A 23,954-nucleotide genomic window follows, 5' to 3' on the forward strand; every position below is an offset into this window, starting at 1 on the left:
TGCTTGAATTACCCTAGATGCCTAGAACAAATGAAACTCAAGATGGAGGATCAAAATTTGAATGCTTCACTTCTTCTTTAAAAGGGAAACAAGAATACCCTTTGCAGGGAATAGAGAGGCAAAGATTAAAACAGAGAGAGTAGGAACTCACATTCAGAGCCTGCCCTACATGTGGCCCATACAAATATAGCCAACCAATTAGACAAGATGGATGAAGCAAAGAAGTGCAGGCAGACAGGAACTGGATGTAGATCTCTTCTGAGAGACATAGCCAGAATACAGCAAATACAGAAGCAAATGCCAGCAGCCAACCACTGAACTGAGAACAGGACCCCCGTTGAAGGAATCAGAGAAAGAACTGAGAGGGCCTGAAGGGGCTTGAGACCCCATATGAACAACAATGCCAAGCAACCAGAGCTTCCAGGGACTAAGCCACTACCCAAAGACTATACATGGATTGACCCTGAACTCTGACCTCATAGGTAACATTGAATATCCTAGTAAGAGCACCAGTGGAAGGGGAAGCCCTGGGTCCTGCTGAGACTAAACATACAGTGAACATGATTATTGGGGAGAGGGTGGCAATTGGGGGAGGATGGGGAGGGGAACACCCATAAAGAAGGGGAGCAAGAGGGGTTGGGGGATGTTGGCCCAGAAACCAGGAAAGGGAATAACACTCAAAATGTAAATAAGAAATACTCAAGTTAAAAAAAAAAGAACATTCCTTTACATTATCCCACTATCTTACCAGTTAATTAAACTGGACCTGTCAAGCACTTTACCAAGAATACCATGCCTAAAGAGAGCTGGTTTACCTGAGGATTCTCAAAGAGGGGAGGTGTCATTAACCCCTTAATGAGATGATGTTCTTACACTCCCCTACCCCTACCAATTGCTTAGTTCTCTGCACTGCCAAATCAGTCTGTTCCCTGAGTTCTAACTCAAAGTGCTAAATTTTCCCCACCAAATCCTGTGTAAATTCTCAATGTGCTTGCTGAGATTCTCTGGACTTTTTGCCTTTGTTGCGCCCAACCTCGACCAGCAAGGAAGACACGACCAGAGGAGACCTTCTTCAAGCAGTTTATTCAGGAAACTTGATACAATCTTCTACTACTACCCCGGGGAACACCCTACATCAGCATAAGTACCCAAAGCCAACCAACCCCAACATGCCATGTGGGTCATGTAGATAGGCTGTCACTATGCAGAAGCTAGCAGGCCAGGCAGGCATAGCCAAATAAGGACTTGTTTACTACAAGGAGTGCTCACCCTTGGAGGGTGGAAGGCAGAAACCAGCGCCATCTTTGTGGCGCGGCACGTCCAGCTCCCTATAGTTCACCCTTTTTGTTTAATTAATCAAGCAGGCAAAGGCACCTCTGAGCGTGGTGACCCCTCCTGTCTTAGGATCATCCCTTCATTAAACCCATCTTAGGACACCTCGTCACCCACAAGGTTCCATGCCTTAGATAGAAGGGAAGTTGCCCGTCACTGGGCAGGGTCACTTACACATACTCAGGGGCGAGGTGCAACTAGGTCTTCTGAATGACCGTAAGCCAGGTTTGGGGGGACTGTCCTGCCTCAATGGCTGCAAATGCCTGTACTACCATAGCCACGTGCCGCCTCTGGGCAAACCTTATTCTATAGAGACACCACAGGCTCACTAGGGAAACCAGCAGCAAGAGTCCAGCTAGAGCTCCCATACCCGCCCACTCCCTCAGATGATTCATAGCAGCAGCAATCCAAGATGACAATCCCTTAGCCAGTCCAGCATCCGCACGTGTGGAGTTCACTGTCACGATGGCTACACGTAACTGATCCATTAAGAAATCGAATTCTCCAGTCCAATCACCCAGAAGATACCTTGACAACTGTTTAGACAGATTAGCTGCACGTGTAAATTTTTCATACTGAATACTGGTCACACATAGGCCAGAGTATCTCCACTGGCAACCTAGCTGTGCCAGCTGCCACAGTGTGTCAATTTGCTTTTGTACCAGTCAATTCTTTGATTGACCGCCATCAGGCCACCTTTATTCAATATATGGGCAGCCTGCACGGAATGACTCATAGCTATGGCAGCAGTCATTGCTTCTACTGCGGCAAGGGATATAGCTGTTATAGCAGCGGTGATGCCGAAATCCCCTTTTGGTCTAAATAGAGTTATAGCATGGGGTGGTCATCCACAGGAACTGGAACCCATCTGGGCATTCGAGCAATGACAGTGATAGCAAACTTTTCTGCATCCCAGCATTGTGTATAAAAACAGGTATTATTAGAGCACACCAAAACCTCCGGAAACTCCTGACTAGCATTACTAACAATACACACAATAGGAAGATAAACACATACAGGAGTGGGATTAAAGGTCATGGGTCTCAGGAACACTGATAGTATCGCCCACCAGGGCTCCGTTTGGAAAAGCACTTGGGTCACACTGAGAAGTGTCAGCAACAGCAGGATCTTCATTCTTGCTGCACCTCCTGGTCAATCTCTCGGGAACCCACAATGGATCTTGCCTTTCCTGGGGAAACACACAACAGATCCTCTTACCCAAGCAAGCACAGGATCTGTCCCACGCCATAAGCCAGTGAGCACATCTTTCCATTTCACATAACATTTCAACGTGCCAGCCCGACACTGATGTCAGTCAGACGCAGAAAGGCCATCATCATCCATAATCAAAAAATTAAGAGTAAAAGGGGCTAAGGATATCTGATCCTTGGGAGTTCTGCCATGGCCTATTCCCCCTTTTGTTTAATTACGCATTCCTTCAAAGTATGATGTGATTGCTCAACAATACCTTGACCTTGGGGATTATAAGGCAGGCCATGGCTCCACTGCACATCCATTTGTTTGCAAAAGGATTTGAAAGAGTGGACAGTGTACGCTGGGCCAATATCAATCTTTTAAGTGTTGGGGCTTTCCCCAGGCAGCCCAGGCTTCTAGGCAGTGTCCAATAACATTGCGTGCCTTTTCCCCACTCATATGGGTAGCATGAATGACACATGAGCAGGTATCCACAGAAACATGAATGTATTTTAGAGTCCCAAATCCTGACATGTGAGTCACATCCATTTGCCAAATCTTTAAAGGCAGAAAGCCCCTGGGATTAACCCCCACACTAGGGGGATGATGGAAAGTCACACACTGTGGGCAGTCCAAAACTATTTGTCTAGCATCAGCTTAAGACAAATGAAACTATTGTTGTAAAGTCTTTGTAGGCACATGAAGCTGTTGATGGAAGTGTCTGGCCAAATCAAGAGAGGAGCTCAAGAAAATAAACACTGTCCTGCTCCAACGGTCTACAATATCATTTCCTTCGCTTAAACGACCAGGTAGGCCAGTATGAGCTCTAATATGTTGGATAAAAAATGGGTGATCTCTTCCCCAGATCAATTCCTGAAGTTCCCTCAATAGCTGGCATACCATACTGCTAATTTTAATAGGGCCAGCCACTTCTAATATCTTAACTGCATTAACAACATATGATGAATCAGAGAGCAAATTAAAGGCAAAAGAACAATTTTTAAACCCTTCCAGCACAATTTTGAGTTCAGTTACTTGTGGAGAGCCAAGTTGATATTGACACAAAATTGGCTCTTGATGTTCAACCATATAGGTTCCACAGCCAGTTGTGGATCCATCTGTAAAAATGTTTGGGGCCCCCTGTATGGGAACACTGGCGGTAACCTTAGGTAAAATTACAGGATGTTCCTTAAAAAATGATAGCAAAGGATGTTTTGGATAATGATTATCTATCTTTCCATGGAATCCACAGCATAATATGGCCCAATCATCCACAGTGCCACATAAGATCTTTATCTGCTGACTTGTATAGGGCACTATAATCGAGGTAGGGGACACACCAAAGAATTGAGTGCATTGTTGGATCCCATTCAGGGTTAATTCTGCAACAGCTGTAGGATAGTACTCTACTGATCTAGCTGGAGAAGCCTTGGGATAAACCCAAAGCAGAGGGCCATCTTGCCACAACAATCCTGTGGGCTGCATGTAGGTGGCTAGAATGCATAATATGATGTCTGTACCCTCCTTCCGTCGATGCAAACTGGCACTTTGTAATCTTTTTTTCAACCCTCTTTAAAGCTTCCCTTGCTTCATCAAGTCAATTGTCTAGGAGCATCCAAGCCTGAATCCCCAGCCAAAATATTATACAACGGTTTTAGTTCATAATTTCATAAATTTAAATAACATCTGACCCAATTAATATCTCCTAGTAATTTTTGAAAATCATTAAGAGTCTTAAGATTATCTTTCCTCAATTCAACCTTCTGGGGGATAATGGTATAAGGACTTACTTTTGCTCCTAAATAAGTTACAAGATTGCCCTTTTGTACCTTTTCGGGGGCAATAAACAAACCTTTACCCTCTAATAATTTAACCTCATTTATGTGTGCATAAACTTCCCCAGGGAAACCTGTCTGCTGATTAGCAAAACGCCCTTGCCCTAACAACATGTCTCTGTCCCAGGCTGCCTGCCCACCTCCTGCCACTAAATTGGCAACAGCCTGTTCATTTGCATATTCAATTAGAAAAGCTCTCCAATCTAGATACTGCCCTGGGCTGAGGCATGCCAGGTTAGTCCAATCATTAGGAGTCATGCAAAATCTGTGCAGAGCCTTATCTGAGCAATAGTAAAGGAGGCAGTGATACCATATGTTCTCACTGACTCAGCCAAGGCTTTCATCACCTTGAAATCAAGAGGCTCATGATATCTTTGTTGATTAGCATCCACATAGACAGGATAGGCCAAATGCAGCTCAGTATGAACTGCTCTCCACACTTCAGGGCAGAATGTACTACCCGAAACTCTACTTCCTCCCTCTACAACATTGCAGGGAGGAGGAGCCGAGGGGAACTGCCCAGGAGGTTCCTCTGCCTTTTAGACTTTTTCCTTTTCTTCTTCTGTCTATTCCTTAGAGACTGTTTCCGAATTTGATCTATCAACTCTTGTAACTATTCTTCTGAATCTGTTTCATCTGTTTCCTCCTCTGTATCTGTCTTTTCTGAGTCTGTCTCCTTTGCAATTCCCTGCTTTTCTGACCTCTCCTCTTGAAGCATTTCTAGGGCAGCTTGCCCCTTCTCTATAGCTACCTAACAACGTTTCTGATCCTCGAGGCAACTACGCACTAAGCGTCACATGGGCCGGACCCCATGTTTCAGGGTTCCTTGATCCCAGGCAAAATCAAGGTCTTTCCCTAATTTTTCCCAACTTGCCACAGTAAGATTACCAGAGACTGCAAACCAGGGTGTAATGGCATCGCATTCGCTCAAGAATCTCTCTATGGTGCTCCTTTTTCGTTTTAGTTTCTTTGGCTCGAACAGCTCTTGAAGAGCCAGAAAAATTGGATGAGACTGTGAGGTCCCCATAACAAAAACTTTCTATGCTGCTACGGCTAAATTCACCGCGTGTCTTGCTACTTTCGGTTCACTGCTGCCCTGAGCTTTACTTTTGGTTCACTGCTACCACGAGCTTTCTTGCTCACTACCCTGACACTTTAGGACCACTTATTTCCCGAGGTCTTTATGATCCCACCTTATCTTGGGAACTTACCAGCACTGCCCTGACTGCAAGAAGTTCTGATCTCAGAAGGTCCCCGTACGGGCAACCACTTGTCGCGCCCAACCTCAACCAGCAAGGAAGACACGACCAGAGGAGACCTTCTTCAAGCAGTTTATTCAGGAACCTTGATACAATCTTCTACTACTACCCCGGGGAATGCCCTACATCAGCTTAAGTACCCAACGCCAACCAACCCCAACGTGCCACGTGGGGTATGCAGATAGGCTGTCACTATGCGGAAGCTAGCAGGCCAGGCAGGCATAGCCAAATAAGGACTTGTGTACTACAAGGAGCGCTCACTCTTGGGAGGGTGGAAGGCAGAAACCAGCACCATCTTTGAGGTGCGGCATGTCCCAGCTCCCTACATGCCTTTCCCTTCTATAGACCCCCACCTGTCTTTTTCTACCATGTGTGCAGACCTCCATTGCTGACCCTTACTATACAGACATGACTCTCCCTCCTTAACTCCTTCCTCAACTGGTACCTTCTGTTATTTACAGCTTACCTGTCTTCCTCTCAGATTCCTATAAGATGATACAAGTGCTTCCTTCGGAATTTCTTCACACATTCATTTTAATGTACTTCCGCTCAGTGAGAAGGGCTGTGAAGGAATTCCTGGGAAGGTGCTCAGTTTCCAGAAGCTGGCTGACTGGCATTCAATGACTTGGGGAAGATGGAATGCCTCAGGCAGGAGACTGGACATTGCTGTCTTGGAGAAGCTTTAGTGCATTAAATAACTCTACCTTGTCTCTCCCCACATGTCCCACTGAACAACTTGTCACTAACAATTAAAACAGAATCTAATGCACTAAAAGATGTTTTCAAACTTTATAATGTATTAAAGTTAAGTTCCCAATTACCATCAATCAAAGGGATTTAGAATGTTTTCAGATGCCATCTGAGACAAGTATGAGAGTGCTCAGCTTTGTTGAAACCACTAACATGTCCATCAATGTAAATATTTTAAATTTGTACCAATATATCTAAGAACTGCTTTAAATTAAAACATCTTTGAGTTATTACCATAAGAAATTCATGAAAATGATTCATATTTAAAGATCATATTGTTTCCCAAATTTCTTTCTTTTCCCGTTCATCCCTTGTGTAAAGGAGCATTTCTGTAGTATTTGACTTAATTTTCTATCTAGTCACTTTGGTGAGGGTATTTATCAGCTGAAGCAGCTCTCTCATAGAGGTTGGAGTGTCTTTTATTTATAGTCTGAATTCTTTTGTGAATAGAGTTACTTTGAGTTCTTCCTGTCCAAAATGCTTCCCCGAAATTGGCATTAGTTGTCATAGAGCTCTAGCTAGGACATTAAATTCTATATTGAAGAGATAGGGAGAGAGTTGACTTCCCTGTCTTGTCCCTGGTTTTAGTCAAAGTTCTTTACCTTTCTTTCCATTGAATTTGAGGTTAATTGTCAGCTTACTGTATATTGACTTTACTGTCTTTACGTTTATGCCTTTATTTCTGGTCTACAAAACACTTTTAACATGAAGAGGTACTAGGTTTTGTCAAAACGTATTTCAGCATCTAATGAGATGACCATTTGGACTTTTCTATTTGTTTGTATATATGGTGTAGTATACTGCTGCATTTTCCTATGTTGAACCATCACTGCATCCCTGGGATGAAGCCTACTGTATCAAGATAGATAATGTTCTTGATGTGTTCTTGGAGTTAAATTCTCAGCATTGTATATAGAATTTTGTATCAATGTTGAAATGGAAAATTAGACTGAAACTCTATCTATTTTTTGAATCACACTTCTGTGGTCTGTGCATTAGCATGACTGTGGGCTCAAAAAATAAATAGAAAAAAATAGGAAGACAGACAGACAGAGGGTGTTCTAATACAAATGCCTAGTACTTTTCAGTCTTCCAGGCTGGAGATCTCAAACTAGAACCCAGAGGAAATTAGGCTATTACTCACTAATTGAACTCGATGGAAAAACCTGAAAATCCACATACTCTTTTCCCTGTATGAGAAATAATATTGAGCCACACAAAATTCAAGCAAGCAGACTTTACTGAACATCTTCACTCCAAATAATTAGTTTGATTTTTAAGTCTTCGTTGAATCGAGGGTTTATTCCAAGACTTTCTCAATTAAGTGGGTATACATATATTCTGCATATTGGGAATATTAAAGCTGGGATCCACAGAGGCCTGAAAAAGGGCTTACCTCCTGAAACCTGAGTTATAGCTGAGAGCCACCTGATGGTATTACTTTTGAAAAAAAAAAACTTTGATGACCTTTTAAAGCAATATGTGCTCTGAAAACAAGAATCATCTCCTTTAGTCTATGGCTTCTCTGGCTGTTTGTTTGCTTCTTTATTTATCTGAGGAGTATGAAAGGAGTTTATTGTGAGCAAGGAGCAGCAGGTTCACTGGTTCAAAGCAACAAGGCCTGTGTAATGACAGGTAGTCAGGTAGCCAGGGTGATGAGGAGGAAGAGAAAAAGAGTGTGAGAAACAGAGGTTGTTTGTATCATTTTCTGTATGACAGGCCACCTAAATTTCCATATATGAACCACCTTAACTGATAACTTTATCCACCTGCCCAAGATTCTGAATCCGTACATGCCTGGCATTAAATTGTTCATTTATACCCTCCCTAGATGGTACCTGTTACAGAATCCTTTAATTTAGATACTTTATTCAAATATAACAACATTAATGACATCTAAAAAAGAACACATGCTCTAGTTATTCACTGAATATTTCAGTGAAGAACAAAAAGTTGAAAAGTAAACTACAAAGACTCTACGTTCTCTGTCCAGACTACAGATCGTGAAAATGGCCAAGTTTTGTTTCTGACTCCACAAGGCCCCTATTCCCACGGTCCATCAGACAGTTTCCCTTGTCAAGCTTAGATTCCAAGATCCCAGTCTCTGTACATGATTTTTGTTTTCACCCATATAAGCAGTGTCTGAAATCATAATCAGTGAGCACCCCAGGTTAGAGTTGTGTCAGAATCCTGTTATTTATTCATATCTAGTAGTCCGGTACCCATGTTTACAGCCGGCAACTACAACTTCTGTTCTCCCGTCCATAGACACACTGCATACCACATTTGTGGCACATATTTGTAGCAAAAGAAATGCTCTTGAGCTGCCTTATTGTCCCAAGCGTATCCGTGAGCTCCAATCAAAGTTGGGCAAACCTTTCTCTGCAGACATGAGCTAACTCATCATAGCACTCCAGAGGTGCAGGGTATTGTTCCACATTGATCTTGCCCCAGTTGGCAGTGTGCTGCAAAAAGTCCTTTAGGATGGCCATGGAGAAGTCACTGTTGTAGAAGTTGATCTTGGCGAGCTGAGAGCATCCTGTGAGGGCAGGTAGGAGGGCATTGAGCTGGTAGTCTTTCATTCTACACCCCTGCAAATCCAGAGTCTAAAGATTATCTGCCACTTTCTCCATGAGACTTCTCAGATGCATAATATCCAAAGCACTTCACACCACTCATCTCCAGATGTTTTAGGTGAAAGAGGCTCTGACAGCAGGAGAAGGAATCCAAGTCTTTCTGTGAAATTCCATACTGCACGATGGAGAGTTTCACCAAGGGTGTCATCAGGCTCCTAGAAATAAAGAAGACAAGAATGTTAGCTCTTGTAATTGGTGATGGGTTTTGTGGGGTGGGGTTTATGAAATCAAAGAAGGGACCAGGTGGCCAAATGATCAAAGATATTATGTAAGACGTTTCCTTTTAAAATCAGTCCATTCACACCCACAGCTGATCTGTTGCTCTCAGTCTCAAGCAGAGAAGCAATTTATCCTACAGGACCATGCTATAAGAGGAAAAAGTTCTATGCTAAAATATTCTTGACTATATCTAGGGAATTATTTGTAGACTCACTCTTAGATGCATTCATTCCTAGGCTCTGAACACGCGATTTAGTCTTCCTTTCCTCAGGCCCCAGTCACTCAGTCCTATGTCGGTCAAAACCCTTCACTCATGGGAATTTAGGGAAAGATAGAAGACTGTTCCCACAGAACCCCATTGAGAGCTCCCTTCCTTACTTTCTGCTGAGTCCTGCCACTCTTAACTACATGCTCATTTTCCCTTTCTCTTTCTGGGCTGTTGCTTACCTACAATTCCAAAAAGAATTACAAACCCTCCTGACCAGATCGGAACTATTGCATAACTTCCTTCAATCCTCTACTTCAGAACAGCTCATTTGTGACTTTGAATCACTACACACAACTTCCCTAGTCTAAAGACTCCCAAATTCTTTGTTCCTATTGACTGACTTAAAAACAACCTGCACCACTAAACCTGAAAATGGAAGAGGAATGTTTGCTCTGCTACGTAACCCAGCCCTCCATCCTTGCTTACCTGAAGACCTGATTCAGGTGGTCTCTAAGAAAATGGACGCCACTCAAGGAGAGATGCTGGAGACAATTTGAATTTCAAGAATATAGAAATGAAACCCTTGACACACTTGTGCTCTCTCTCCCCTGTTCTATTGGCAATCTTGAATACATTCTTGTAGAGGGATGCCAGGAGCAGTTTGCGAAGATTTCTCATTTGCCCAAAGAAGGGAGTAAAATGGGCCAGCTGGAATACATTCCACTCAGTGTTCAGTTCCAATTCCTCAATGTGCTCTGGGTGAAAGACATTCACTATCTCTCTGATAAAGTCCATAGGCATAGCCCAGATCTTCAGCTTCGTACAGCAGAAATGCAGGAAGCCCTTTCTCTGCTGGGCCCACTTCAAGAAGTATGCTTGTGCTTCCTCAAGACGGGGCCTGAGGCACAGCTCAGTTGCCACCTTCAGTTTGTGCCTCAGTGCATATCGGGGAAGGACCTTCACTACCGGATTGTCATCCAAGGACTCTGAAGAACAGCTGCCATCCTCTTCATCAGCCCATATGTTCCAGAAAGTATGGTGCACATTCCTCAGGTCCAGAACCTGAAGTTTTCCCTTGCTGAGGGTGAAAAAGTTGAAATATTGGAAGACAAGACCTTCAGTCAGTTTACACTACAGGAGTCTAAACTCCATTCTCCCCTACCCTGCCATGGTGTAGGTTTTATGCAACAAGAGTACAATGTGCACACACATTCTATGGAAGCTTTTCCTGAGCTACATTTGTATGCATGGTCACTTTCTTTCCAACAAGCTACTCTTAATTTTTCCTTAGTCCCAAAATTAGTGGTTATGGGAATACCAGGGTTAGGTGCATTCTACTGTGATGCTACGTCTATTCAAAGCTCTAATCCAGAGAAAACTCTCCTTACTCCAAGCAACCAATAGATTTCAAGCCTTCGGTATCAGAGTCTGAAGATCCCATCAGAAAACACTCTGCCAGAACCCATAATCTCTAAAGTCTAATTCCTGTGTTCCCTTCTATAGTACTTCGTTACTCCTTACCTGTGGTGAATATTTCTTGTCAGTCGCATATCTACACCTTCTAGGACAGCCTGCAAGGTTTCCAAGTTAGGTGTCTTCATCAATGCCCCAACAGGAAGACAGGGGAAAGGCCAAGTTGCCACCATTTCCTTCAAAAGCTTGTTATGCCTGCCCTCAAAGGCCTCCTTGAACAATGCTGGGAAGAGCACTGTAGGCAGCTCTTCCAGAGAGGACATGATAACAGCCTCATTTCTCAGCAGAGTCTGCCTTGACAGCTTCTGGAGTGTGGGTGGGCTCTGAACACTCATCCTCTAAGGGTTCTAGGAAGAAGGCTCCTGGGGAAGGAGTCAGAAAAGAATATAATTTCAAGACAAAGTTTATAAAAAGTTCTTCAGTATCATATCAACCTTTAAGCTTCTCACTTACTTCTCTGGCAATGGTAGAGTCAACAATTTACCTCTTTATCCTAAACTGGGAGTGGAAAGACAGACTCCCACAATGTTTTTATGGGAGCCTTTCAACCACACAAATTGCACAGAATTTTCAGGTAAAAATGCTTTACGTATAACCTTTTCTCAAAAAATTTTAAAAAATTAACAGCACTTCTAACAAACCCATTGAACATACCAACAAACCAAAGCCTACTGATGTAGATCAGTATTGATTCCAAGAAATCAGGATGAAGTCAGTATATTTCTGAACATTTTAGGGTTCCCTTTTCTGAGAAGAGGATCATGTCCACATGTGAGTAACTCACAAGTGGAACTCCGGCTATTCAGAGTTAAGGTAGATCAAAGATACATGGTCTCCAGGTCTGCAATGTGAATCACAGACTATCATTTCAGTGAACAAAATATGAGAGAACACCTCAGTCAGAATGATCTGCCTTTCACATTACCCAGAGCCACATGGTCACTTCTAAGAGAATTTGAACAACATAGAGAATCCTTTTCTCAAAACATTATATCGAGCACACTAATATGCAAGCTATAATAAAAATATACCTGAGATAAGGCTAAAACTTCATTTGGAATGAAACCCAAGGTCATCAATGTGTTCCTTTCACAAGATAGAAATGAAGATTTCTCTTCTATCCTGGAGTCTAAATTTCTCTTCATCAAACTACATGACCCAAGTGAAAATCATTACATACCAGTCTGAGAACTGCAGATAGGTCTCTGAGTCCCAGCCAAACCAGGCTGTTTTCCAGGATGCAGGTCTCTGAGTGTGTTCTCTGGCTCCACTGAAGCTTTAATGCACCTCCCTGCTCACCCCTCCCTATTGAAGCCACACCCTTCAACTGGGAACTGCATTTTGATTTCCTGATTTAATCTCCACACTTTTACGTCTAGAGCAAACATCCAATCATTTCATTGATTGAATCAGAAGCGGTTGTGACATACTCACCACTCATGACAAGCCCTGCCCTCTTGCCCCCCATAAAAAAAGTTTCTTGGCTAAGTACAAACATACACCTGTTCATTCACCATATAACACCACGTTTTTTGATTTGTTCCTTCATTTGCTTAAGGTTTTCTTAGTTTTCAATGTGTTTCAGGGACTGGTTCATGCTCTGAAGACAAGGTTGTGCTAGAAGTCTAAGGTCTAGCAGTACTCATGCCTCAGAATCCTTCTTATCCTGGGATTACTGTTGTGAATAACCATATCTGGCTGAATTTTATTCATGGGACCAGAGTCATGTCCACTTTGCTTCAGCTCGTGGTTTAATCTGCAGCCATTTAAAGACATAAAATAATTCAACGATATTCTTTTCCACTGGATTTGAAAGCAAGCACTGCATCAGAGAAAGGAATATGTACTGAAGCTCAAGGACTGAAGTGGATGCTCTCTCAATGAACTGCCACAGCAGCCAACAAAAGGTGGAACTGGACCATGGCTTGCTTTATAACTACTGTAGCCAGAATGCTGTGTCTGAGTCAGATGTTAGGAAGTCAAGCAGTATACTGGGAGTCCTGTCTCCAACTCTCTGTGCAGCATACATGATGGGGCATGCTGCTAAGCTGAAAATTGACAATTGGAGGTAGGAGACTCTGCTAAAAGTCATCTTCAGCCAAATTGTAAGCTGAAGAATAGCAAGAGCCCGACAAAACTTGCTCTGTAAATGGACAAAAAAACAGAAAAAAGTAGGTTCTGAGGGAGATGCTGCCCTTGACACCCCAGGAAACAGAGATTTGAAGTAGGATCAGCCCAACAGACTTACTGAAGGGGATGATGCCTGGAGTAGGATATGGGCTTTAGAGTTCCCTGACCCAGATCGAGAACCTGTCAGTCCTCTATTCCCATCACGTATAGGGTCGCTTGAGTTGGTCTGTGACTCCAGTTCCACCAAAATCTGAAACACACTTCTGACCTTCTTTGGCACCAGGCATGTGAGTGATGCCCATTCATATTTGTAGGCACAACACCCCTACACATAGAATAAACCTTCTTAAAACAGTACATCTATGTTGGGAATGTTGGCACACAAATTTAATTCCTCCACTCAGGAGCCGAAGGTTGACTGATTCAGTGAACTCAGGGCTAGCCTTATCTGTGAAGCCTTTGGAGTAAGGGTATGTCTTAAAATTCAACCAGAGCTGGGAAAGGGGGCACTGAGGAGACAGAGGCAGAGGGATCATCCAGATCCAGGCCAAATCAGTCCACAGAGTGGCTTGCGAGATAGTAGGGCTCTTAAAAGAGATACCTATTCTCAGAACAAGAAAACAAAGACTTAAACAAGGTATGGTTTACGCAGTGGTTCCTGTACAGGCCTTAACCCTAGCAATAGGGAGGTAGAAACAGGTGGACCTGTGAGGTCAAGGTCAGCCTGGTGTACACTGTGAGTTCAGGAACAACTAGCTTTTAAACAAACAAACACTGTATAAAGCAGAACAAAACAAAAAACTACAACAACAGAAAACAAAAAAATCAAAAACAAAAAAGAAAACAAAAAAATTTCCCCAATGGACAAAGCAAACAAAATTTCTAAATAAAAACCTTAAGAGAACATTACAGCTAGTGAGTGTTTCAGACTAGAATTTCAATTGCTGCCATGCCTGAATTCACTAATGAGAACCACAGGTATACTGAAAGAAACTAGTACAGGTTCTAGTTCTCCCTACACTACATGCAGGCTCCATTGCTGACACACCAAAACACAAATGAACTAAGATTTTCATCATGGAGAGAACAGCAGCAGAGATGATCCAGGGTGGTGATGCAAGCTTCAAGGTACTGAGAAAGGAAGGCCCCAAAACTGAGTCTAGCCTAGACTACAAAATGTAATTCTGTCTCATCTAAACATATAATTACAATCAGAGCTGGGTGTTAAATAGGCAGCTCAGTCACATGTCTTGTACTTCATGAATGAAAATGACTGCAGTACAGAGTCCAAGCTCCTTGGGTCAAGAGAATAAGGGTTGCTTCCAAAGCACTAAGGATGCCTCCTGGGAAAAGGAAAGAGAAATCGATAGTGGAAAGAAAGATTTTCAGGATAAATTGGGAACAAGGAAAAGGAGACTTTGAGCTCGGATGGGCTCACTAGCAGGTAATTACGAAGCTTAAGGGCTAGCTTAGACGTTGACAAGTTAACAGGAACCACAGTTATTAATGGAAGACCCACAGTTACATCTGGCCAGAGATAAAGACAGTGACTCTTTTTTAGGAAGCTGGAAAAAAATCAAGCCTCACAGGGCATGGAGGCTTTTTTCTAAATTCCCAATGTTGGAGAAAGGACTATCTTCAGGTGCAGGCTTTGAGCTCAATGAGACAGGATAGACACCTGATGCAATTATATTCATAAAAGCTTTTCTCTAGAGCTTCTCTGTGATTGCCATATGTCCCTCTGAGAAGCTTGCCCAGGATGTGCTTGAGGAATTCCATGCATGGGTGGAACACATTAGATTCAGCTGGTTGGCCAGCATGGTTTTACCAAGATTCAAGGACCCCTGTCCTGGTGACTTTGATCTTCTGTGCCATGCTCTTCAGAGTAGGAGGATGGAGGGCCTGTCAGGTTACTTGTATTTTTGTTTGTTTGCTTGTTTGTTTCTTTATTTTTGTCAGTTCTGTCTTTGGTTGAGTGTGCCCTCTGAACTTGACTGAAACTGAGATCCTGTTCCTTAGTCCTGCTCTGTATGTGCTTGAAAAAACTTTCTAGCCCACTTGCTAGTCTGGTGTTCTATAGATAGGGTCAATTTTGAATTTCATCTCCCAGAGATCCTCCTGCCTTTGCCTTCCTTTCCTGCTGGGAGAATTTCTATGCGAGCAAAGTCACCTGGCTGTGTTTTCATCATTTATTACCATCATTGTTCAGCAGGAAGTCCTCTGGAGCCCTTAGTGTACTATTGAAAATACATGCACAATACCATAAAACGGCATTATAAAAGGACATGACAAACACCTTACACAATTATTTGTCTGGTCTGGAAGAAAGAGTTGAGCTTCATGCTTTACCATCTTCTACTAAGGCAGCATTCAGAAGGCTGAGGCAGGAGGATGACATGCATACATTTTGGCAAGGATTTCTATAGCTGCTGAAATGCCTTATTTTTATGTTCAGACTCCATTTTAGAGAACCTGATGTATGTGTGAACTCAGGTAAACTAACAGCTGCTACATTTTATAAATTTCAAAGTTGCACCTCAACAAAACCAAATCTCTAGGCTAATCCCCAACAAGACCAGCATTACCAGGTTATACCCTCAGCCAGACCAGTATCTATAGGTTATTCCTGTAACAAACCTACATCCTTTAGTTACAAGCCCACACCTTGTCTATAAACCAAAAATGAAGAGGGCAACAGAAATTAAGTTTATGTTTGTCTCCCAGCAATGGCCAATTATAATAAGGCCATAGTAGCTTTCCAATTAGATGCTTGCACACTTATCTCTGCTTGCTGCTTATTATAAAGCCTTGCCATGATAGAAAATTTGGGACCCCCCACCACGAAACTTTCCTATATGATGAAGGTGAGTTGGGAGGGTTGTGGAACTTGCTTTAATAGAGCAAAAATCCTGCTGTGAGTTGCATCAGATCAGATCATGTTGGTTTTGGGGGGAATCTCTAACATTTCCCTCCCACAACACTGTAAGTCAGGGAATAAAGTCCTTGCTTGGAATTCACAAAAGAGTAGATTATATATCACTGCATGATCTAGACAGATGGCGACATCCATTTCTTTCCAGAACATGTGAGAGTGAGTACAGACTGAGAAATATGATGTCATCTTTGGCTATAATATAATGTGTTAGGCAAACCTATACGGTACTAAAGTTTTCAAAACAATTTATAAAGTGTGTCAGGGAGGGACATGTCATCCATGGTTTTAAGACAGTTGAAGTATGTTTTCAGAAATGAAGGATCACTGGGAATGGAGAGATGCTCAGTGGTTGCCAGGTATCTTGAAATGCTCTAGGATTAGTTCAGGACTCTCATATTTACAGAACACCTAAATTCAATTGCACAGCACATCCCCCACCTGAGTTTGTCTTAAGCAAGCATGCTAGGCTGAACCTACATGAAATATTCCCTCATATTTGGTAGTCCAGAGCAGCATCTCTGTCAGACACTCCTTTTTAATCTTTATCTTTGGATCCATTTAGAAATCGGCCAAAATGTAGTGTCCAGGCTGTTCCTGTATTAAGATATGACTGCAGATGGTCTTGAATTGATCCTCCAGCTTTCAGTTCTTGCACTGTGAGATTACAGATTTGGCTATCTTCCAAACTGCATGGAATGCTGGAGAGAGCTTGCCCTGTATGCTCCAAGGTTGTCTGCATATTGAGTACACACCCAGCACCCTAGGACAGTATTAATGGAATCAAGCTATGCTCCTGCCTACATCTCTTGAATAGGTGATGCTGTAGTTTATTGGAAAAGAATTCAACTCAGTCCTTGAGCACCAGAACATATGGGTATAGTGATTACAACATTAATCCAAGCAGGAAGAAAGATAGTGAGGCTCAATGATCGTTGAACTTAGAGTTCTAAAACAACCCTGGTTTCAAAATAGGACCCAGTACATTGCCGAATTCAAAACTAGGTAATAATTAAGGAAATGAGGGGGGAAAGCCACAAATTCCACGATATGTTGCTAATTAAATGAAATGTTTGAGGGGTGGTCTAGTGTGGAGGAATTCTCACAGAGAGCTCTGATTCAATCAAGGAACTGGTTGGATGATGTTCCCTATAGAATTCAAAGGGTGGAGTTTAACCATCCAATCTAATTCCAGTTTGTGATTGGAGGGTGTGCTTGCAATAGGGAGGGTGAGCAGGGAGGTATATACAGGCTTCAGTGGAGCTAGAGAAAACATTCAGAGCCCTGGAGCCTAGATAGCTGCCTGGTTTCCCTGGGACTCAGAGACCTCCTTGCAGTGCTCAGAACTGGTATGTAAATGGTTTCCTTTGAGTTATGCAACACATTTAATTTCTTTCTCTTTAGATGAACTCAACAAAGTCCTTGGATTTAATTCCAAATCAAGTTTTAGCCTCATCTCTAACATCTATGTTAGCCTGTTGATTTCAATATTGTGGTAGATTTTAAAGGAAGGTGATTCTATGTTATTCAAGCTCTCCTAGAAATGGCCATGTGGCTCTGGGTAGGCTGGATATCAAAACACTCCTGACTCAGCAGCCTCCTCAGGACTAAGGTTACTAGCATATTACTTCATATTTCCATTCTCACAAATGCTTGTTGTGTTTGTTTTGCTAAGACCCTGGCTCATACTGGAGACCTGGAGACCTTGTGTCTTTGATCCTCTTTAACTCACAATATCTAGAATTATACCTGTGATTTACTCAAATGTATTACCTAAGGCTTTGCTTTTCATCTCTTTAACATAACTTTGTTTTTGGACCCGGTCTGTTTTGGGACCCAGGAAAACCTGAAAATTTCAGAACCCACTGTTTTCATCCATAGATTAAGAGGAATTCAATTTTGATCCACAACAGGAGGTTTTTTGTTTCTTTTCTTGGTTGTTTGCTTATTTGATTATTTTATTTCTTGTTTGTTGGATGTTTGTATTTCATTATTTTCTTTTTTTCATCTTTATTAACTTGAGTATTTTTTATTTACATTTCAATTGTTATTCCCCTTTTCGGTTACTGGGCCAACATCACCCTAGCCCATCCCCCTCCCTTTCCATATGGTGTTCCTCTCCCCATCCTCCCCCCATTACCGCCCTCCCCACAACAACCACGTTCGGTGGGGCTTAGGTCTTGGCAGTACCAAGGGCTTCCCCTTCCACTGGTGCTCTTACTAGACTATTCATTGCTATGTTTGCACTTGGAGTCCAGGGTCAGTCGATGAACAGTCTTTGGATAGTGGCTTAGTCCATGGACGCTCTGGTTGGTTGGCATTGTTGTTCATATGGGGCCTCAAGCCCGTTCAAGCTCTTTCAGTCCTTTCTAAGATTCCTTCAACAAGGGTCCCGTTCTCAGGTCTGTGGATTGCTGCTGGCATTTGCCTATGTATTTGTTATATTCTGGCTCTGTCTCTCAGGAGAGATCTATATCCGGTTGCTGTTAGCCTGCACTTTTTTGCTTCATCCATCTTATCTTTGAGGCTGTATATGTATGGGCCATATGTGGGGCAGGCTCTGAATGGGTGTTCCTTCTCCCTCTGTTCCAAACTTTGCCTCTCTGTTCCCTCCCGAGGGTATTCTGTTTCCCCTTTTAAAGCAGTAGTGAAGCATTGGCTTCTTGAGTTTCATGTGTTCTGTGCATCTAGGCTAATTCGAGCATTTGGGCTAATAGCCACTTATCAATGAGTGCATACCATGTGTGTTTTTCTGTGATCTGGTTACCTCACTCAGGATGATATTTTCCAGTTTGATTAATTTGCCTATGAATTTTGTAAAGTCATTGTTTTTGATAGCTGTGTAGTATTCCATTGTGTAGATGTACCACATTTTCTGTATCCATTCCTCTATGAAGGGCATCTGGGTTCTTTCCAGCTCCTGGCTATTATAAATAAGGCTGCTATGAACATAGTGGAGCAGGTGTCTTTGTTATATGTTAGGGCATCTTTTGGTTATATGCCCAAGAGAACTATAGCTGGGTCCTCAGGTAGTTCAATGTCCAGTTTTCTGAGGAACCTCCAGACTGATTTCCAGAATGGTTGTACAATGGAAGAGTGTTCCTCTTTCTGCACATCTTAACCAGCATTTGCTGTCACCTGAGTTTTTGATCTTAGCCATTCTCACTGGTGTGAGGTGAAATCTCAGGGTTGTTTTGATTTGCATTTCCCTTATGACTAAAGATGTTGAACATTTCTTTAGGTGTTTCTCAGCCATTCGGCATTCCTCAGCTGTGAATTCTTTGTTTAGCTCTGAACCCATTTTTAATAGGGTTATTTGTCTCCCTGCATTCTAACTTCTTGAGTTCTTTGTATATTTTGGATATAAGCCCTCTATCAGCTGTAGAATTGGTAAAGAACTTTCCCCAATCTGTTGGTTGCCATTTTGTCCTAACAACAGTGTCCTTTGCCTTACAGAAGCTTTGCAGTTTTATAAGCTCCCATTTGTCGATTTGTGATCTTAGAGCATAAGCCAATGGTGTTTTGTTCAGGAAATTTTCTCCAGTGCCCATGATTCCCCACTTTTTCTTTTGTTAGTTTGAGTGTATCTGTTTTGATGTGGAAGTCCTTGATCCACTTGGACTTAAGCTTTGTACAGGGTGATAAGCATGGAGCAATCCAGATTTTTCTACATGCTGACCTCCAGTTGAACGAACACCATTTGCTGAAAATGCTCTTTTTTCCATTGAATGGTTTTGGCTTCTTTGTCAAAAATCAAGTGACCATAGGTGTTTGGGTTCATTTCTGGGTCTTCAATTCTACTCCACTGGTCTATCTGTCTTTCTCTTGTACCAATACCATGCAGTTTTTATCACTATTGCTCTGTAATACTGCTTGAGTTCAGGGATAGTGTTTGTTGGTTGTTTGTATTTCATTATTTTCTTTTTGCCTTTATTAATTATTGTATTGGCTTACATTACAGAAGTTATCCCCCTTCTTGGTTTCCCCTTGACTACTCTCCTCCCAAACTCCCTCCACTTTTACTCTAATGAGGTGCTCCCACATCTGCCCACCCACTCTTCCCTCACACCTCTAGCATCCCACTTCCCTGGGGCTACAAGTTCCTCTGGATCAAGAGCCTCCCCTCCCATTGTTGCAACATATGGTAATTTTTGTTGCATATTTATCTGAAACGATGAATTCACTCATACTCTTTCATTGGTGCTTAGTCTTTTGGAGCTCCACGTGGTTGAGTTAGTTAATATTTCTGTTATTCTTTAGGGGTTGGAAGGTGATTCAGCTCCTTCAGTTCTTCCCTATCTCTCCCATGGTGGTCCAAAGCTCAGCCAAATTGATTGCCTAAGAGTGTCCGCAATTGTCTGAAACAAGTCTGGAACAGCCTCTCAGAGGATAGCCATTCCAGGCTATTGTCTGTAAGCACATCTTGGCATTGGCAATACTGTCACAGTTTGATTTCTGTTGATGGGATGGATCCCAAAGTAGATAGGCTCTGAATGGCCTTTCCTTCAGCCTCTATTGCATTTTTCTCCCTGCTTTTCCTTTAGAAAGGAAGAATTCTAGGTTAAACATTTTGAGATGGATTAGTGGCCCCATCCTTCAACTGGGATTCACGTGTATCCACTGATGCTTGTCTATTAAGGTTCCATCTCCCCTCTGTTGAATATTTAGCTACTGTCATCCACATTTTGTCCTGGATGTCTCTCCCATTTTCCTATCTCTCTTTCATCCTTTCTTTTTCTTTAAAGAAATGGTCACACTTAACCCATTTGGAGCAGAAAATTCTATACCCATTTGAGTGATGGAAAATCTGCCATGTTGCCAGTGTGGGAGTCTGTCTTTAAATGAACAGTTTAGGATTAAGAGGTAAAATGATGTCTCTACCATTGGCAGAGCACGAACTTAGTAGCTTCGTGGTTGTTGTGATTGTGAGGAAATTTTATGAACTTTGTCTTGAAAGTTCAATCTTTCTGAATCCTTTACCAGGTGCTTTCTGACTGGAGACCTTAAAAGATGAGTGTTCAGAGCCCACCCACACTCGAGAAGCTGGCAATTCAGTCTCTGCTAAGAAATGAAGATGTGGCCATGTCCTCTCTGGGAGAGCTGCCTGCTGTGCTCTTCCCAGCACTGTTCAAGGAGGCCTTCACTGGAAAACACATCAACTTCGTGAAGGAAATGGTGGCATCTTGGCCTTTTCCCTGTCTCCCTGTGGGTGCATTGATGAAGACACCTAACCTGGAAATGTTGCAGGCTGTGCTGGATGGAGTAGACATGCGACTGACAAGAAAGTTTCACCCCAGGTAAGGAATAACCACTTACTATAGGAGAGAGCACATGGACTACACAGTAGAGAGTGTCAGGGCAGTTGTCTTGGTTATACATGGATCAGAAGATTCTGATAGCATCTTCATGCAGGGATACATGGTCCATGAAAGCTATTTACTTCTCCTAAGGATGGCTGGATATGGATTATAGTAGAATATGGACTAGAGTAAATGTAGCCTCAGAGTAGAATGAGCATATCCCTGGGATTCCCCCAACCACTAATAAAGTGACTAAGGAGAAATAAGGTATACCTTAGTGAAAGAAAAGTAATCAAGAGGATGGAAATCTGGGAAAGCATGTGAAGCAAGCCTGGGTCCAGTTTGGGTATGAGGTGCCAAAAAACATACATCTTAGCAGGGGGAAGAAATGAGTTTACATATATGTAGTAAAAGTTGATTCAGAGTCTCATGACATTCATATATTCTACCCACAGGAGAACAAAACTGCAGGTTCTCGACCTGAGAAATATGCACCATTATTTCTGGAACATACAGGCTGGAGAAGAAGATAGCAGCTGTTCAGCAGAGAACTTGAAAGAAAAGAAAGTCATGAAAGTCTTTCACAGATATGCACTAAGGAAGCGTGTGAAGGTCATAGTTGATCTGTACATCTGTTCCTGCCTGAAGGAAGAACAAACATGCTTGTTGAAGTGGGCCCAGCAGAGAAAGGGCTCCCTACATTTCTGCTGTACAAAGATGAAGGTCTGGAATCTACCAGTCTGTGTTATCAGAGAGATCCTGAAGGTTTTTGATCCACAGCATATCACAGAATTAGAACTGCATACTGAGTGGACTCTGTTAGAGCTGGCACATTTTGCTCCCTACTTTGGACAGATGAGAAATCTCCAGAAAGCCTTCCTGGCACCCCTGCACAGGATCATGTTCTCTAATAGCAATGGAATAGGAGACAGAGAAGCCAAGTGTATCAAGAAGTTTATATCTCAGTTCTCCAAATTCAATTGTCTCCAGCATCTCTGCATGTTCTGTGTCCATTTTCTTGGAGATCACATGAATCAAGTCCTAGGGTAAGTAAGAATGAAGAGCTAGGTCAGATACCAAAGCAAATTTGTCTCTCTTATCTTAAAGATTAGTGGTTAATGCTGTCAGCGTCACTAGGAACAAATATTCAAGGACTAATGGGACTCAGGATTTTTATGTATACTGTTCCACAAGGTAAATTTTACAAATGAAATCAGTGTCTCAGAGGAGCACTCATGAATGAGAGAATTGACTTGGAGTTAAGAGTAGTAGTAAGAGTGGGTTGTAATTCTTCCAGGGATGATAGCCAGGATTTGGAGGACTCAGTAGCACAGAGTGAACCTGAACTATATGCTCAAGTCTGAGAAAACAAACTTCTATCTTACTCCAATTCCCATGGGTGAAATCTTTGGATCCCAAGTAGCACTGAGTGCAAGGGACACAAGGTACAAGGTTGGCTGTAAATGAGAGCAAGGGTGACTTCAGAGGGAAGGATAGAATCCAGACACAATGAGCCCATGGCAAATATCGAGATGCTATCAGGACTTCCTTAGGATGGAAGTATTTCTGTGTGCTTTCTGGATTTATGGGTTGAACTGTTTTCAGATTGAAAGTGAAGCCAATAGATGAACTGTGGGGTGGGCATGATCAATTTCCAACAGGAAGCATCATAAATGATGTCCTTGATCATTTAGTCAAACTGACCTTGGGGCATCTGGTTCTTTCTACTACTCTCTACATTCCAGCCAAATGTCTACAACACCATTAGCCAGAACTAACCCTCTGTTCTATCCCTAGGTGCCTGATGACTCCCTTGGAGACTCTTTCAATCACATACTACCTAATTTCACAGAAAGACTTGGATTCCCTATCCCGCAGTCAAAGCCTTTTTCAGCTCAAACATCTGGATTTGAGAGGAGTGGTCTTATGTGATCTGGATATTATGCCTCTGAGAGGTCTCCTAGAGAAAGTGGCAGACACTCTTGAGACTCTGGATTTGCAGTGGTGTAGGATGACAGACTCCCAGCTTTATGCCCTCCTACCTGCCCTCAGACATTGCTGTCATCTCACCACGGTCAACTTCTACAGCAATAACTTCTCCGTGCCCATTCTGAAGGATCTGATGCAGCACACAGCCAACTGGAGCAGGATCCGTGTGGAACAGTACCCTGCCCCTCTGGAGTGCTATGATGACTTGGCTCAAGTTTCTGTAGAAAGATTTGCCGAACTTTCTTCTGAGCTTATGTATACTCTCGGGGTAATAAGGCAGACCAAGAACATCTCCTTTGCTACAGATATCTGCCATACATGTGGTCAGCGCTGTGTCTATCACAATGGGTGCAGACTTTGTTGTTGCTGGCACTAAATTGTGAAACAGGACTTCTGTTTTTGAAAACACAACATTCTTGGGACACATCTCTCATCTGGGTTCCTAAAAGACTGTGGCTTCTGACACTGCTCAGACGGTTGAAAACCATGATGTACAGAGACTGGGATCTTGAACGCTGAGCTGGACATGGAGAAAAATTAAATTAACTGTGGGAAGAAAGTCCTGTTCACTCAGAAACAGAATTTGGCCTTTATACACAACTTCTGCCCAGACAGTATAACAAGATGCTTTGTTGTGTAGTTATATAAAACTGGACGTTATCTCACTGGGCTCTTTGATTGTTTCCATCCTTGCTAC

At 42.5% G+C, this 23,954-nt stretch overlaps 1 protein-coding gene and 1 pseudogene across 1 annotated transcript; one reads left to right on the top strand and one right to left on the bottom strand.

Annotated features, from left to right (window-relative positions):
- Window positions 1-8,598: 8,598 nt before the first annotated feature.
- Window positions 8,599-11,241, bottom strand: LOC148001236 (PRAME family member 8-like; annotated as a pseudogene).
- Window positions 11,242-20,978: 9,737 nt separating this feature from the next.
- Window positions 20,979-23,633, top strand: LOC148001237 (PRAME family member 20-like). The gene is made up of 3 exons (XM_087584721.1): window positions 20,979-21,265; window positions 21,724-22,314; window positions 23,066-23,633. Exons 1-3 carry the CDS (start codon window positions 20,979-20,981, stop codon window positions 23,631-23,633), a joined length of 1,446 nt encoding a protein of 481 aa, XP_087440847.1.
- Window positions 23,634-23,954: the final 321 nt, after the last annotated feature.

Source organism: Rattus norvegicus, chromosome 14 (genome assembly GCF_021556685.1).
Source record: "Rattus norvegicus strain SHRSP/BbbUtx chromosome 14, alternate assembly SHRSP_T2T, whole genome shotgun sequence".
Classification (NCBI taxonomy): domain Eukaryota; kingdom Metazoa; phylum Chordata; class Mammalia; order Rodentia; family Muridae; genus Rattus; species Rattus norvegicus.

Excerpts from the sequence above, each read along its gene's own strand:
- LOC148001237 (XM_087584721.1), top strand. The coding sequence starts at position 20,979 with ATGAGTGTTCAGAGCCCACCCACACTCGAGAAGCTGGCAATTCAGTCT. Across the intron at positions 21,266-21,723 it reads ACAAGAAAGTTTCACCCCAG|GAGAACAAAACTGCAGGTTC; the intron begins GTAAGGAATAAC and ends TTCTACCCACAG. Across the intron at positions 22,315-23,065 it reads CACATGAATCAAGTCCTAGG|GTGCCTGATGACTCCCTTGG; the intron begins GTAAGTAAGAAT and ends TTCTATCCCTAG.